We start from the raw sequence: 17,775 nt of genomic DNA on the forward strand, positions 1-17,775 counted from the left end.
ACAGCCTACAGCCTACTGCCTACAGCCTAACAACTACAGCCTACCGCCTACCGCCTACAGCCTACCACCTACAGCCTACCAACTACATCCTAACAACTACAGCCTACCAACTACATCCTAACCACTACAGCCTACAGCCTAACAACTACAGCCTACCAACTACATCCTAACAACTACAGCCTACCAACTACATCCTAACCACTACAGCCTACAGCCTAACAACTACAGCCTACCGACTACATCCTAACAACTACAGCCTACCAACTACATCCTAACCACTACAGCCTACAGCCTAACAACTACAGCCTACCGACTACATCCTAACAACTACAGCCTACCGACTACATCCTAACAACTACAGCCTACAGCCTAACAACTACAGCCTACCGCCTACAGCCTACAGCCTACCACCTACCGCCTACCGCCTACAGCCTTATCTCCCCCCATGCAGCGGTGAAAAAGCTATTACACTAATTACTGCTCTGCCCTGTGTCACAGACAGGGAGGGAGGGAGGGAGGGAGGGAGCCTGGGAGTGTATGTGAAGAGAAATGGAGAGAGGGATGTTGTGAAGGGAGACAGAGAGAGAGAGAGAGAGAGAGAGAGGGAGAGTGTGAAGAGAGAGATGGAGGGAGGGAGAGTGTGAAGAGAGAGATGGAGGGAGGGAGGGTGTGTGAAGAGAGAGATGGAGGGAGGGAAGGAGGGAGGGAGGGAGGGTGTGTGAAGAGAGGGGGAGCGAGGGAAAGAAGGTGTGTGTATGAGGGGGAGAGAGAGATGGAGGGAGGGTGAATGTGTGTGTGTGTGTGTGTGAGGGGGAGAGAGATAACGTGTGTGTGTGTGTGTGTGTGTGTGTGTGCGTGTGTGTGCGTGTGTGAAGGACGATGTGGAGGACCACACGATGTGAAGGACCACACACTCCAGACAGTTACCGGAACTTTGGAGTGTGGCTTGTATGAACGGTCTGGTGTGAATAACGAGGTTCCAGAACGTATGGATTCAGACTGCAGCTTTCTCTGTTCTCTCCCTGCCTGCGTTGAACCTGTAGACGTCTGCCGGCAGCACGGGCGCAGGCGGAGAGGAGGAGAGGAGGGGTGGAGAGGAGGGGTGGAGAGGAGGGGTGTGGGTAAATAAATAAGCCCCATAAAGGATGCTTTGAGCTGGGCAGAGTAGCGGAGAGGAGAGGGGGTCTGCCGGAGCCTGGAACAGTCCCGAGTCTTGTTGAAGGCTGGCTGCACTGCAGAACGCTGGGACAGGGGGAGGCGGGGTGTGTGTGTGTGTGTGTGTGGGGGGGGGGGGGGGGGTCAGGGGGGAGAGGGGATAGGGGGAACGAGGGAGAGGGGGGTCCTGAAGGGGAGTGAGAGGAGGAAAAGCAGCATCAGTCCGGGCAGCGAGGCTCCGTGCCGGGACCCTGTGACAGAGGAGAGGAGAGAACAGAGGAGAGAGAGAGGGAAGAGGGAGGAAGAGAGAAAGGGATTTGGGCTGTGCTGCAGAGGGACGCAGAGAGGAGCTGCTACTGCAGCAGGAGAACGAGAGGGAGAGGGAGAGAGACAAAAAGGAGAGAGGGAGAGACTGAGAACGAAGAACAGGTAGCATGATGCTACAGAGATAGAGAGAGAGAGAAAAGAGAGAGAGAAAAGAGAGAGAGAGAGGGATTCTGAAGGACAGCAGGAGGCTAGCTCCAGAGCTCCAGTCTGTACCACATCACCGGTGCCCGCCGGCCCATGGAGGAGACCTCTGACCAGGCATGGACTCCCGACCGGAGGGGGTCAGACCCACCAGGGACCAGGGACCGGATCATATCCTCCACCAGGCTCCTGTACCGCTCTTCTCCCCGGTTTAGCTCCTCCGCTGCGGGGTGAGACTCTGAGATCTGGGACTGGAGGGCCTATATGCCCCTGGACAGCCCCGGTTAGATAGAGGGAGAGGAGGAGGAGAGAGGGAGGAGACGAAGGAAGAGAGGAGGGGCAGGGGAGAGGTGGGACAGGGGGAAGGCAGAGGAGGAGGAGGAGGAGGAGGAGGAGGGAGAGGTAGAGCTTGTATTTTTGGTTGAGGAACCTCCTGAGTGGAGTGTGAGGGATAAAGATGTAGTGTGAGTTGAGGGGGAGACAGAACAAGCACTGTGCTGCTGAGAGGAGGAGAGGAGTGGGACAGACAGACGCCTGGAGGACAGACACACACACACACGCACGCAGACAGACAGGCTGACAGACAGACAGGCTGACAGACAGACAGACAGCCGGAGGGACGGACGGACGGAGCAGGGGGACTCCGGAGGGGGAGGCAGACGGAACCCCACTGGTCCACTGGGTCAGGAAGGTAAGGGACAATGTAAGCTGTATGTGTGTGTGAGAGAGAGAGAGAGAGAGAGAGAGACAGCGTGTTTGTGTGTTTGTGTGTGTGTGTGTGTGTGTGTGTGTGTGTGAGAGAGAGAGAGAGAGACAGTGTGTTTGTGTGTGTGTGTGTGTGTGTGTGTGTGTGTGTGTGTGTGTGTGAGAGAGCAAATGAAGTTGGAAACTTAGTGAACTGTCTATATGAATAAGAACATAAAAAATGTGAAAGACAGAGTGTGTGTTCTGTGGTTGTGGAGCAAATGACAGTTTCCTCTGCCTTGAACAGAGCCCCTGTGTGTGTGTGTGTGTGTGTGTGTGTGTGTGTGTGTTTGTGTGCGCATGTGTGCGTGCATGTGTGTGTGTGTGAGTACTCATTTTCAGAGCAGGATGCTGGAAAACTTAGAAGAAAACGGTCTTTAAATAGAAGCTCTGATATTCCTTTCTGAATGGACGGGAGCGACGGAGGGAGAATGTGGTCCGGTTGTTGGTGTCCTAGCATGCCTGTGTGCTATAAGATCAGTAGAGTCTCAGAGATAGACGTGTGTGTTATGTTACGTGACGTGTGTGTTATTGTATGGGTGTGAGTGTGTCAATAGCAGTATATTCATTCCTCTGTTATCTGGTTGGTTCTCTGTCTCGTTGGCACGTGGCTCCCTAGAGGAGGGAACGCTGGGATAGGGAACGCTGGAATAGGGAATGTTGGAATAGGGAACGCTGGGACAGGGAACGCTGGAATAGGGAATGTTGGAATAGGGAACGCTGGGACAGGGAACGCTGGGATAGGGAATGTTGGGATAGGGAACGTTGGGATAGGGAATGTTGGGATAGGGAACGTTGGGATAGGGAACGCTGGGATAGGGAACGTTGGGATAGGGAACGTTGGGATAGGGAACATTGGGATAGGGAACGTTGGGATAGGGAACGTTGGGATAGGGAACGTTGGGATAGGGAAGGAACACAGACAGGAACGCCTTAGAATTCCGTTTGAAGATGCGTCAGACGCTCCAAGGAAAACGTTGTTCCCCGGGTGTTTGACTTTCCACGCTGTCGCGGGTCCAGGCCAAATGAAGGTCTGGCCCAGGCCAATGGAAGGTCCGGCCCAGGCCAAAGGAAGGTCCGGCCTGGGTCAAACAAAGGTCTGGTCTGGGCTAAAGGAAGGTCTGGTCCAGGCCAAATGAAGGTCTGATCCAGGCCAAATGAAGGTCTGATCCAGGCCAAATGAAGGTCTGGTCCGGGCCAAATGAAGGTCTGGTCCAGGCCAAATGAAGGTCTGATCCAGGCCAAATGAAGGTCTGGCCCGGGCTAAAGGAAGGTCTGGTCCAGGCCAAATGAAGGTCTGGTCCGGGCTAAAGGAAGGTCTGGTCCAGGCCAAATGAAGGTCTGGTCCAGGCTATTATGGGGTCTGGTCTGGTGGCTGTGTGAACAGTCAGGCGTGGTGGGAGCTAACAGGCCACAGCAGGCCTCAGGGGAGGTAATGCTGCTTCACAGTAGTCCCTGAATTCCAAATCAACCCCTAGACCCTACATCCCTACCCCCCAAACACCCTACCCCCTACCCCGATAACGCCCTACCCCAATAATGCTCTACCCCCTGTGCACTTCAATCAGGGGAGGCTGGTGGAGGTAGAAATCGGAGGATGGGCTCATCGTAATGCACGGAACGGAATGAGGAATGCTATCAATCACATGTGTTTCCTGTGCATATGATTTCTACCTCCACCAGCCTCCCCTGGCGTCTATAGACCTGAGGGGATTGGATAGTCATAAATAATATGGGGGAACCCCTAGCCTATCAGAGGGCAAGAATAGAGCTTTTTTCATCTATCTGTAATAACAGCAAGAGGTACATACATACTGTATCATGTACAATGTGTATTTCTTGTCAGTGCACAAGCCATTGTGATGTGTTTTGGTTAGTGAGAGAGCCCTCTGGTGGCAGATAGATGAATTATTTATTTGTCATATTATCGATACCCTCTTGTCCAGTGATATGAATGCAGCCTCTGCAAACCACCCCTCCGTTTATTGTCCATGCAATAACAGCCTCACTATAATGTGTGTGTGTGTGTGTGTGTGTGTGTGTGTGTGTGTGTGTGTGTGTGTCTAATGTTATTTATCAGATTCAGTGTATGTACCCTTCCTGAAGATGTCATAATGATCATTCATTCATTAATATATAATAATTAATATATTTAATATATATATATATATATATATATATATATATATATATATATATATATACACTTGTATCTCGCTGGCACCTCAGTAAAAGAGAAGGATCTCTGGTCCATTGACTTTCTCATGAGGATGTGCTGTCTGTGCAGTCTGCAGGGCTCTGAATCAGAGGCTGGTATCTGATCCAACCAACCATGACTCACACTACCGTAGTCCCACAGCCAGCCTGGGGGAGGGGACCGACACAGGGATTGATCCAGATTCAGGTTTAAACCCAGAGTTTCTCTACACGTTTACCCCATCCGTCCGTCCTTCCTTCCTTTCTTTCTTCCTTCCTTTCTTCCCCTCCTCTGTCATCTGCTCCACCTCCTCCTCCTCCCCTCCTCTTCACCTGGTCATCCGCTCCACCTCCTCCTCCTCCCCTCCTCCTGGGTTCTCACCCCTCCCTCCTCCTTCTCTCTCTCTCCCCTTCTCATCCCCCTCTCCTTCCTCCTTTCACCTGCCCATCCACTCCTCCTCCTCCTCCCCTCCTCTTCACCTGGTCATCCACTCCACCTCCTCCTCCTCCCCTCCTCCTGGGTTCTCACCCCTCCCTCCTCCTTCTCTCTCTCTCCCCTTCTCATCCCCCTCTCCTTCCTCCTTTCACCTGCCCATCCACTCCTCCTCCTCCTCCCCTCCGTGGGTTCTCACCCCTCCCTCTTGCTCTTCCCTCCCTCTCTCCCTCCCTCCCTCCTCCCTCCATCCCTCCCTCCTCTCCTCCCTCCCTCCCTCCCTCCCTCCTCTCCTCCCTCCCCAGCCTGTGTAAAAGTCCCCTGTCCCTCAGCCAAAATGTTCATTGAGCCGGCCCCATCCCTGTGCCTCTACACCTGAGACGACGGCTCATTCAGTCTGCTGGAAAGACACATTACACCTGGGGGTAACTACCTGTACCTCTCTCTCACCTGAGAATACCTCCCTGTACCTCTGTAACCCTCTGGAGGAAACCTACCTGGACCCCACCTGGGAATACCGCGTCTACCTGGACCCCACCTGGGAATACCACGTCTACCTGGGCCCTGGGTCTCATCTCATATGACTCACCTGAGTTCCCCTCCGTGTCTCCCCAGGGAGCACAGCCCCTAGCTGTGGCTGTACTGGCACCTCACCTGAAACCACTCACCTGAGAACAGCAGCCTGTGTCTGTGTCTGTGTCTGTGTCTGTGTCTCACCTGGAAGTACCTGTGTTTGCTTGTATCTCACCTGAGATGACCTGCCTGTAGCCGTCTGGTGGATAGAGTTCCTACCTGGACTGCTTTTATTCCACCTGGAGAATACCTCAGCTGGGAGGGCTGGTCTGCAGCTCCCCCCCCGCCCTCCCACCCACCCCCCAGGAGCAGCATTGGGGGACAGGTCACCTGAAGAAGACCTAGTGAGATGCTGTGTCTGGGGTTGCAGGGGTAGATGCTATCAGAGATAGGACTGTTCTGGTCACCAGGTGATCGGATCCCCTGCGGGTCCGGGTGTGACTCCCACCATGTCCACAGTGAGTACTGGTGCGTGTGCGTGTGCGTGTGCGTGTGCGTGTGCGTGTGTGTGCGTGTGCGTGTGCGTGTGTGTGCGTGTGGTCTCTTACCCAGAGACACTGATTCCAGAGGGTCTTTGTGCCTCATGGCATTTAGCAGACGCCTTTATCCAAAGCGACTTACAACAAATACATTTGTTTAAGTAAGTGAATCATCTATCTATCAGTCATCATAAGACAAAGTAATCAATGCTCAGACCAGGGGCCATAGGCAGTCGTAATGCCAGAAGGCATATTTTTTTATAACAACAATGACAATAATAATAATAATAATAGGTTTTATTTGTAAAGAGCTTTTCATTTGAACCATCTCAAAACAAACAATACACTATAAACACAACTAAAGAGGTGAGTTTTTAAGTCCTGTTTTGACGGAGGGCTGACACAGAGAGATGACACAGAGAGATGTTCACTCATCCGATGAAGGGAGAGCAGGACTGAAACACACGTCTGATGAGGGAGAGCAGGACTGAAACACTCATCCGATGAAGGGAGAGCAGGACTGAAACACACGTCTGATGAGGGAGAGCAGGACTGAAACACACGTCTGATGAAGGGAGAGCAGGACTGAAACACACGTCTGATGAAGGAGAGCAGGACTGAAACACACATCTGATGAAGGGAGAGCAGGACTGAAACACACGTCTGATGAGGGAGAGCAGGACTGAAACACACGTCTGATGAGGGAGAGCAGGACTGAAACACACGTCTGATGAAGGAGAGCAGGACTGAAACACACGTCTGATGAAGGAGAGCAGGACTGAAACACACGTCTGATGAGGGAGAGCAGGACTGAAACACACGTCTGATGAAGGAGAGCAGGACTGAAACACACATCTGATGAAGGGAGAGCAGGACTGAAACACACGTCTGATGAGGGAGAGCAGGACTGAAACACACGTCTGATGAAGGGAGAGCAGGACTGAAACACACGTCTGATGAGGGAGAGCAGGACTGAAACACACGTCTGATGAAGGGAGAGCAGGACTGAAACACACGTCTGATGAGGGAGAGCAGGACTGAAACACACGTCTGATGAGGGAGAGCAGGACTGAAACACACGTCTGATGAAGGGAGAGCAGGACTGAAACACACGTCTGATGGCGGTGACCGAACCTTGCTTGGGCCCAAAACAGTACTTCACATCACACAGAAAAACTCTCTGGCTTGACCCCATTTCAGGACACTAAACAGACGGTTTAAAAAGAGAACAGGGCTGGACACCAGTCATGTTTTCTGATATTCCATGTGGAGATATCGGGATAAGGTCAGTGCTTGAAGGTATGGTACAATAGTCAATAATTTATCTATGTGACAGAGCTTGGAAAAGAGAGTAGGTGGGGTCCAGAGATATTGAAATATTGATGCGGTCCAGGCATCAAGAAATATTTATGACATGATTGATGTTTTCGATGGTGTTTGGTGTTTGGTGTTCTGTCATTCCGGCGGTTTGAATTCCATTGATTTCTGTATCAGTAAACACTCGTCAACACTCGTCAACAACTCTGTCATTTCAGGCTGCCATAAAAGAACGGTTTGGCATCGATACTTGTTGTTGTTGTTGTTGTTGTTGTGTTTCTCCATCGTTCTGCCCCGGCTGTGCAGTGTGACTTGGAAGACCTCCTTTCTACCTCTGAATGATCTGGCCGCCATTGAGTTCACCATGGAGTCCCCCCCCCCCCCACCCCCCTCCTCCATCCCTCTCTCTGTTGGACCCAGACCCCCCCTCCCTCTCTCCCCTCCTCTAATCTTGACAACCAACTACCCCCCCGGTGATAGTAGCCCTGTAATGATGGTCAAATACCCCCGCGCCCCGCGCCCCCCACCTCCCCCCTCCCCCTCCATCTCTGTCTGCCTGTCATCTCCTCTCTGTCCCCGGGGCTTTTAGGACACGCTGCCTCCCCGCCCCCCTCCCCCCTCCTCCCTCCACCCTCCGTCTCTCCCCCCCGCGGCCCACAGATCTCAGGCTGTGTGTGTCTGTGCCTCAGGTCTGTGATGTCAGTAGACGGTGGATTTACCTGACGATCATTGTGACATGTTATCACAATGAGTTGTTTCTATTCTGTATAAAAGGCTTAGGAAGGATATACAGAATAAATGTGACGTGTGGAAATGCTGCTTGAGTTAGGCTGTGTGTGTGTGTGTGTGTGTGTGTGTGTGTGTGTGTGTGTGTGTGTGTGTGTGTGTGTGAGTGTGTGTGTGTGACTTTCCGAGCGTAGCAGCAATATCTTTTCTCTCAAATGGCAGACTACAGAAGTGGAGGCTGGCGGAGGTAGATATCGGAGGCCAGGCTCATTGTACTGTCCCCATTCCGTTCCATGGGTTAAAATGAGCCCGTCCTCCGATGTCAACCTCCACCGGCCTCCCGTGGGATACAGAATACAGATTCCCCGATAGCAGATCTCTCACAGAGACGCAGTATGGAGGCCTGTGAGGGTGAAACTGCGCCAAAACGTAAACGTGAAGGTCCACTTTGTGGAGCAATCATGTCTCTCAGTGTGTCCTATAGAAGTGGATGTTATGATATGAGTGCTCTGAATGAGGCCCGTCTTTCACCTGCGAGGCTGGGGGGCTTGGGGGGTAGGCGAGGGGGGTTGCAGGGGGCAAGGAGTGGGGAGGGGGTAGGGGGGTAGAGGGGTAGGAGGAGGTACAGAGAGGTAATTTCATGAATGAAAGGGAGAGATTGTTCTCTATTCTGACTGCTCCTGATTCCTGGCCAAACCCTGCCTGGTCTATACCCTGGCCCTTTAATTAAAGCTATTAACCTAGAGGGAGGGAGGGAGGGAGGGAGGGAGGGAGGGAGGGAGAGAGAGGGAGTAAGTGCCAGATGCCAGGTAGAGGGTTCCCTAGCCAGTAGAGTTGACAGTCCAAGACATGAAGTCAGAGAGACACTGTCTCTTTCACAGGAAGATGGAAATATCTCTTCATAGTCTCTCTCCTAGTTCATATAGGTAGTCTACTAGTTCATATAGGTAGTCTACTAGTTCATATAGTCTACTAGTTCATATAGGTAGTCTACTAGTTCATATAGTCTGTCTACTAGTTCATATAGGTAGTCTACCAGTTCATATAGGTAGTCTACTAGTTTATATAGTCTACTAGTTAATATAGTCTGTCTACTAGTTCATATAGGTAGTCTACTAGTTCATATAGTCTGTCTACTAGTTTATTTAGTCTACTACTTCATATAGTCTACTAGTTTATTTAGTCTACTAGTTCATATAGTCTGAACTATAACTGAAAATGACTTATTATTCATTCACATGAATTACTCATTATATATTGACGTTATTAATGGTATAATCAGTAGATAATTGTATGTGTCAGTGGGTCGTTGGAAGTGTTGGACTGTGAGAAGAACCAGTCATGAATGGTGTGACGTCAAAGACAGGATATTGCACTCTCGGAAATGAGTGTGGAGGAAGTCGCCGCCCGTTCTTTAAAAGCCCATTGAGAAATCCACCCAGCGCCCCAGAGGGACTGACGTGCTGGTTTACAGGCCGTGTCTGGACGTGTTGACACACACACACACACACACACACACACACATCTGCAATTACTAGGAAGGTAGAACATTAGAGGACAGGGTCATATCAAACACCATTCCCATTCCTGATTCCATTCCATGCATTACAATGAGCCCGTCCTCTGATTTCTACCTCCACCAGCCTCCCCTGGTGTGTACCCTGTCTGAAAACGACAAGTGTAGGATATACAATACCCCATATTTATTGTCCTCTCCCCCCCCCCTCACTCCCCCCTCTCCCCCCTCCTCTCTCCCCACCTACCTCCTCTCCGCCCTCCTTCCCCACCTCCACCTCCCCCTCCTCCCTCCTCTCCTCCCTCCTCTCTCCCCTCCACCTCCCTCCCCCTCCACCTCCCTCCCCTCTCCCCTCCCTCCCCCCTCCTCTCCCCCTCCTCCCCCAGATGCCCTCCCGCTGCTGCACAGCGCTGCACATCATCACCACCACGCTCTTCGCCGCCGTGGTCCTGTTCGCCATCCTGCTGGCGTACGTGACGGGCTACCAGTTCATCCACACGGAGCAGCACCACCTGTCCTTCGGCCTGTACGGCGCCATCCTGTCCCTGCACCTCCTCCTCCAGAGCCTCTTCGCCTTCCTGGAGCACCGGCGGATGAGGAGCCCCGCCCGGCCCCAGCTCCTCCGCCGCTCCGTGGCCCTCTGCATCGCAGCCTACCAGGTAAGGGGGTGGGGAGGGAGGGGAGGGGAGATGTGTGTGTGTGTGTGTATCTCCATCTTTCTCCTCTCTATTCTCTCTCTCTGGCTCTCTTTTCTATTCTCTCTTTCTCTCTCTCTTTTCTAGTCTCTCTCTATTGTCTCTCTCTCTGTCTCTCTCTTTTCTATTCTCTCTCTCTCTCTCTCTTTCTATCTCTATCTGTAATCTGTGTGTGTGTGTGCGTGTGTGCGTGTGTGCGTGTGTGTGTGTGTGTGTGTGTGTGTGTGTGTGTGTGTGTGTGTGCGTGCGTGCGTGTGTGTGACTGCCTGACAGTTTGACTCTATCCCTTCCTCTCCCACTAGGAGGACCCAGACTACCTGAGGAAGTGCCTGAGGAGCGTCCGCCGCATTTCCTTCCCCGGCCTGAAGGTGGTGCTGGTGGTGGACGGGAACCGGCCCGAGGACCGCTACATGATGGACATCTTCCAGGAAGTGATGGGCGGGGCCGACCAGGCGGGGAGCGTGGTGTGGAAGGGCAACTACCACAGCGACGGGGGGGGAGGGCGGAGAGGCAGGGGAGGGGGAGGGGGAGGGGGGTGCGGGGGCTTCGTCCAGGCGGAGGAGGCGGCGCGGGTGACCAGGCTGGTCCGAGGCTGTCGCTACGTCTGCGTCATGCAGGAGTGGGGGGGGAAGAGGGAGGTGATGTACACGGCCTTCAAGGCGCTGGGAGACTCGGTGGACTACGTTCAGGTAAACCCTAACCCTAACCCTAACCCTAACCCTAACCCTAACACTAACCCTAACCCTAACACTAACCCTAACCCTGGGAGACTCGGTGGACTACATCCAGGTGAGACCTGGGAGAGAGGAAGACGGTGTCATACTCTGCATGCGTAAGTCATGGGACAGTGAAGCATTTTTTGTCTTCTTTCGGCTCTACACTCCAAAAGTTTGGATTTGAAATCAAATTACCATGAGGTTAAAGTAGAGATTCTCGGCTTTTGTTCAATGGTATTTGTGGACATATTGGTTTCGCCATTCAGGAATTACAAGACTTTCTATTTCAGGGTCCCGTTTATGTCCCGTTACTTACGCAGGGCACTGTATCATCATCTGCGTCATTACGATTCTCTCCTTTGAAATGATTGGATTCTGCTTACGTTCAATTTCATAACTGAAAAATAGGAAGAGATGGAGGGAGAGGATCTCTCTCTCTCTCTCTCTCTCTGTCTTCATCTCTCTCTCTCTCTCTCTCTCTCTCTCTCTCTTTCTCTCCATCTCTCTCTCTCTCTCTCTCTATCTCTCTCTCTCTCTGTCTTCATCTCTCTCTCTCTCTCTCTCTCTCTCTCTCTCTCTCTCCGTCTCTCTCTCTGTCTCTCCCTCTCTCTTTCTCTCCGTCTCTCTCTCACCCTCTCTCTCTCTCTCTCTCTCTCTCTCTCTCTCTCTCTCTCTTTCTCTCCATCTCTCTCTCTCTCTCTCTCTATCTCTCTCTCTCTCTGTCTTCATCTCTCTCTCTCTCTCTCTCTCTCTCTCTCTCTCTCTCCGTCTCTCTCTCTCTCTCCCTCTCTCTTTCTCTCCGTCTCTCTCTCACCCTCTCTCTCTCTCTCTCTCTCTCTCTCTCTCCGTCTCTCTCTCTCTCTCTCTCTCTCTCTCTCTTTTATTAGTTATTTAATTAGTTTTTGATAGGACCACAAACAACCCAGAGAGAGAGAGAGAGAGAGAGAGAGAGAGAGAGAAGAGAAGAGGAGAGGAATAGAGAGAGAGAGAGAGAGAGAGAAGAGAAGAGGAGAGGAATAGAGGAGAGGAATAGAGAAGAGAAGAGGAGAGGAATAGAGGGGTGTTTTCTCTAAGAGAAGAGAAGAGGAGAGGAATAGAGGGGTGTTTTCTCTAAGAGAAGAGGAGAGGAATAGAGGGGTGTTTTCTCTAAGAGAAGAGGAGAGGAATAGAGGGGTGTTTTCTCTAAGAGAAGAGGAGAGGAATAGAGGGGTGTTTTCTCTAAGAGAAGAGGAGAGGAATAGAGGGGTGTTTTCCCATAAGTAACTAGATGCTTGAGTAGATCTGACAGGACTGCATAGGTGTCAGTCAAATGGTGAACACTCCTTCAAGCCAATCAGAGGGCTCGGTGGAGCTGCATCCATCTTGTTTATAGCCATCCCAATCTTCTCAGATCTACTCAGGGTGTCTAGGGACGGGGCCAGGAGTTGTTCCCAGACAGGGCCTGGGTATCTCTGGTGTATTGTTAAACAGAAACAGAGTCACCTCTTGCAGTGTGTTCCCCACCCTGCTTGTTTAATCTAATCTCCCTGGCGGAGGCTCCTACAGAGGTCGGCACTGAGCCAGGTATTGATGCTGTTCCATTAGGGAACAATATCGCAAAAGCTGAGAAACAAACACACACACACACACACACACACACACACACACACACACACACACACACACGTATAAACACTCACCGAGCACTTAATCAGGAACACAATACTAATACTGGGTAGGGCCTCCCTTTGCTCTCAAAACAGCCTCATTTCTTCGTGGCATTGATTCCACAAGATGTTGGAAACATTCATTTGAGATTCTGGTCCATGATGACATGATTGCATCGCGCAATTCCTGCAGATTTTTCAGGTGCACTTTCGAGCTGTGAATCTCCCGTTTTACCACATCCCAAAGGTGTTCTATTGGATTCAGATCCGGTGACTGGGAAGGCCACTGAAGAACACTGAACTCATTGTCATGTTCATGAAACCAGTTTGAGACCCCTTTAGCTTTGTGACATGGTGCATTATCATGCTGGAAGTAACCATGAGAAGATGGGTAAATTGTGGCTATGAAGGGATGCACATGGTCAGCAACAATACTCAAATAGGCTGTGGCATTCAAGCGATGATTGATTGGTATTAACGGGCCCAAAGTGTACCAAGAAAACATTCCCCACACCATTCCACCACCTCCACCATGACAAGGTGTACAGGTGTTCCTAATAAAGTGTTGACTGAGTGTATGTACACGCATACACACACACCCACACACCCACACACACACACACACACACACACACACAGACACACACACAGCCAGCTGCTGTGTGTACGTATGTAGGTGTGCGCCCTCACCTGTGTGACCCTCACCTGTGAGGTTATGACACACCTGTCAGCAGTCTCTTATTTCTCCTGTGGAATGTTGACGGGCACCTGATGAAACACCTGTGTGGCTCAGTTCAGCAGAATGACTCAGAGGCCATTGGTCATTCAGTCTCCAATGAATCGGGTAAATCCGCTTTTAGTTGTGGTTCACCTCACTGCTGGAACCATCGACAAGAGTCCATTACAGATGGTTGTTCTGGTGCCGCTCGTCCAATTTACCGTATTGATTGAGGACGTCTTTGGTGAAGGATGTGATATGTGACTTTGTGAATATTGAACTAACACACCTGTGTGTGTGTGTGTGTGTGTGTGTGTGTGTGTGTGTGTGTGTGTGTGTGCGTGCAGGTGTGTGACTCTGACACCGTCCTGGACCCTGCCTGCACCATAGAGATGCTGAAGATCCTAGAAGAAGACCCAGAGGTGGGCGGAGTTGGGGGAGATGTCCAGGTAAGACACTTCCCGCAGTAATAACAATGGGTTGTTCAATATCTGTGTAATAACATTGTAATAACATCATGTTGACACAATATTGTTTCACTGAACGGCCTGCTAACTACACACAGGTTTCCTAAACTGAATGACCATAACAGATCATAACAATGAATGGTGAATTATAATAATAATAATAATAATAATAATAATAATAATAACAATAACAATAATATGAATATGAATAATTATGCATTTATTTTGTAAAGCGCTTTTCTCAGCAGTCAAAGACACAAGAATAGATCGATACATAGAAAGAAACAAAAGCACAGTCAGTCAAAACAACAATAAAAATACTTAAAGAATTAAAAAGCAAGTTTCAAAAGATGGGCTTGGGTGCTTAGTGGCGTAGCACACTAATGCCCACACCACATTACCGCAAGGTTCCTGGTTCGATTCTGGCCCTCGACATATCTTCCTCCCTCCTCTCTCTCTCTCTCTCTCCCATCCTTCCTGTCAGTCTCTACTGTCTCTATCCCAATAAAGCAGAAATGCCCTAAAAGACATATAAAAAAAAAAAGGATGAAAAAAGATAGTTTTAAGCTCTCGCCTCTCCCCTCGTCTCCCTCCAGATCCTGAACAAGTACGACTCGTGGATCTCCTTCCTGAGCAGCGTGCGGTACTGGATGGCCTTCAACGTGGAGCGGGCCTGCCAGTCCTACTTCGGCTGCGTCCAGTGCATCAGCGGCCCTCTGGGAATGTACCGGAACTCCCTCCTCCAGCAGTTCCTGGAGCCCTGGTACAACCAGACCTTCCTGGGCAGCAAGTGCAGCTTCGGCGATGACCGCCACCTGACCAATCGCGTGCTGAGCTTCGGCTACAAGACCAAGTTCACGGCGAGGTCGCAGTGCCAGACGGAGACGCCCACGCGCTACCTGCGCTGGCTCAACCAACAGACGCGCTGGAGCAAGTCGTACTTCCGCGAGTGGCTGTACAACGCCCTCTGGTTCCACAAGCACAGCCTCTGGATGACCTACGAGTCCGTTGTCACCGGCTTCTTCCCCTTCTTCCTCGTCGCCACGGTGATGATTGTTTTCTTTCTTGTCACCCTGCCCCACCACCCTCCTTCTGCTGTATTATATTATATGATTATGTTTATATTATATGATTATGTTATTATATTATATATATATATATATATATATATATATATATATATATTATTATGTTTGGATCCCTGAACTGAACTGAGGGGTTTTACTTTGTAATGTGTCTACAACTTGTAATTTCTTATCTTACAAATGACATAGCATGGAGGTTGAATAACACAGAGAACAGAGACATCCACACGTATGTTAAAGTCTCACAGGTTTCATCACATTGAATCATCTTCCCAAGAGAATATATCCAACAGTAAAAATCCAACCACTACCAGTACAACTACAACAACAACAACAACAACAACAACAATACAGCGCACAGACATCACATTTCCCCAATACTCCTTACATACCCTACATACTCCTTACATACTCCTTACATACTCCTTACATACTCCTTACATACCCTACATACTCCTTACATACCCTACATACTCCTTACATACTCCTTACATACTCCTTACATACCCTACATACTCCTTACATACCCTACATACTCCTTAGATACCCTACATACTCCTTACATACTCCTTACATACTCCTTACATACCCTACATACTCCTTACATACCCTACATACTCCTTACATACCCTACATACTCCTTACATACTCCTTACATACCCTACATACTCCTTACATACCCTACATACTCCTACTCCTTACATACTCCTTACATACTCCTTACATACCCTACATACTCCTTACATACCCTACATACTCCTTACATACCCTACATACTCCTTACATACCCTACATACTCCTTACATACTCCTTACATACTCCTTACATACCCTACATACTCCTTACATACCCTACATACTCCTTACATACTCCTTACATACCCTACATACTCCTTACATACCCTACATACTCCTTACATACTCCTTACATACTCCTTACATACTCCTTACATACCCTACATACTCCTTACATACCTTACATACCCTACATACTCCTTACATACCCTACATACTCCTTACATACCCTACATACTCCTTACATACTCCTTACATACTCCTTACATACTCCTTACATACCCTACATACTCCTTACATACCCTACATACTCCTTACATACTCCTTACATACCCTACATACTCCTTACATACCCTACATACTCCTTACATACTCCTTACATACTCCTTACATACCCTACATACTCCTTACATACCCTACATACTCCTTACATACCCTACATACTCCTTACATACTCCTTACATACTCCTTACATACTCCTTACATACCCTACATACTCCTTACATACTCCTTACATACCCTACATACTCCTTACATACTCCTTACATACCCTACATACTCCTTACATACCCTACATACTCCTTACATACTCCTTACATACCCTACATACTCCTTACATACTCCTTACATACCCTACATACTCCTTACATACCCTACATACTCCTTACATACCCTACATACACATGATATAATTAAGGTCTAACCACTATCAAAACCCTTCCTCTTCTTCTCCTCCACCCGCAGGTGATCCACCTGTTCTACCGGGGTCGGCTGTGGAACATCCTCCTCTTCCTGTTGACGGTCCAGCTGGTGGGCATGGTGAAGGCCACCTACGCCTGCTTCCTGAGAGGAAGTCTGGTCATGATCTTCATGTCTCTCTACTCTCTCCTCTACATGTCTAGCCTCCTGCCGGTAAGGGCTGGGGTTAGGGTTAGGGTTAGGGCTGGGGTTAGGGGTTAGGGTTAGGGTTAGGGCTGGGGTTAGGGGTTAGGGTTAGGGTTAGGGCTGGGGTTAGGGGTTAGGGTTAGGGGTTAGGGGTTAGGGTTAGGGGTTAGGGTTAGGGCTGGGGTTAGGGTTAGGGCTGGGGTTAGGGGTTAGGGGTTAGGGTTAGGGGTTAGGGTTAGGGCTGGGGTTAGGGTTAGGGCTGGGGTCAGGGGTTAGGGGTTAGGGGTTAGGGTTAGGGGTTAGGGTTAGGGCTGGGGTTAGGGTTAGGGTTAGGGGTTAGGGGTTAGGGTTAGGGGTTAGGGTTAGGGGTTAGGGGTTAGGGGTTAGGGTTAGGGCTGGGGTTAGGGTTAGGGCTGGGGTTAGGGGTTAGGGGTTAGGGTTAGGGCTGGGGTTAGGGTTAGGGTTAGGGCTGGGGTCAGGGGTTAGGGTTGGGGTTAGGGTTAGGACTGGGGTATGAGGTATGGGGTTAGGGTTAGGACTGGGGTATGAGGTTTGGGTTAGGGCTGTGGTTAGGGTTAGGGCTGGGGTTAGGGTTAGGGCTGGGGTTAGGGCTGGGGTCAGGGGTTAAGGTTAGGGTTAGGGTTAGGGTTAGGACTGAGGTATGAGGTTTGGGTTAGGGGCTGGGGCTGGAGCTAGGGTTAGGGTTAGGGTAAATCACTATAAATGCCTGAACACTCAATGACCAACCCTCTCTGACCCCACAGGCCAAGATCTTCGCCCTGCTGACCATCAACAAGGCGGGCTGGGGCACGTCGGGCCGCAGAAAGATCGTGGTCAACTTCATCGGGGCGGTGCCCGTCACGGTGTGGGCGGCGGTCCTGCTGGGGGGCGTGGCCTACACCATCTACTGCGAGACGCAGGAGCCGTTCAGCGAGACGGAGAAGGCTCTGCTCATCGCCGGGGCGATCCTCTACGCCTGCTACTGGGTGATCCTGCTGGTGCTCTACCTGGCCATCGTGGCCAAGCGCTGCAACAAGAGAGAGGAGCAGTACCACCTGCCCTACGCGGAGGCGTAACGCACGCAGACCCCCGGACTTAGAGGCGGTGTGTGGGGTGTTGTCCGTGAGAAGCGGGCTACGGAGCCCAACCCTTTTCGATGCAG

General features: G+C 50.5%; 1 protein-coding gene across 1 annotated transcript; it reads left to right on the plus strand.

Moving 5' to 3' along the window:
- Window positions 1-9,993: 9,993 nt before the first annotated feature.
- has3 (hyaluronan synthase 3) lies at window positions 9,994-17,689 on the plus strand (the record flags this gene model as incomplete). The annotated part of the gene is made up of 6 exons (XM_083665976.1): window positions 9,994-10,266; window positions 10,605-10,991; window positions 13,730-13,831; window positions 14,446-14,895; window positions 16,473-16,640; window positions 17,378-17,689. The coding sequence occupies 6 exons, from the start codon at window positions 9,994-9,996 to the stop codon at window positions 17,687-17,689; spliced, it is 1,692 nt and encodes a 563-aa protein (XP_083522102.1).
- Window positions 17,690-17,775: the final 86 nt, after the last annotated feature.

Source organism: Argentina silus (genome assembly GCF_951799395.1).
Source record: "Argentina silus genome assembly, chromosome: 3".
In the NCBI taxonomy this organism is placed as follows: domain Eukaryota; kingdom Metazoa; phylum Chordata; class Actinopteri; order Argentiniformes; family Argentinidae; genus Argentina; species Argentina silus.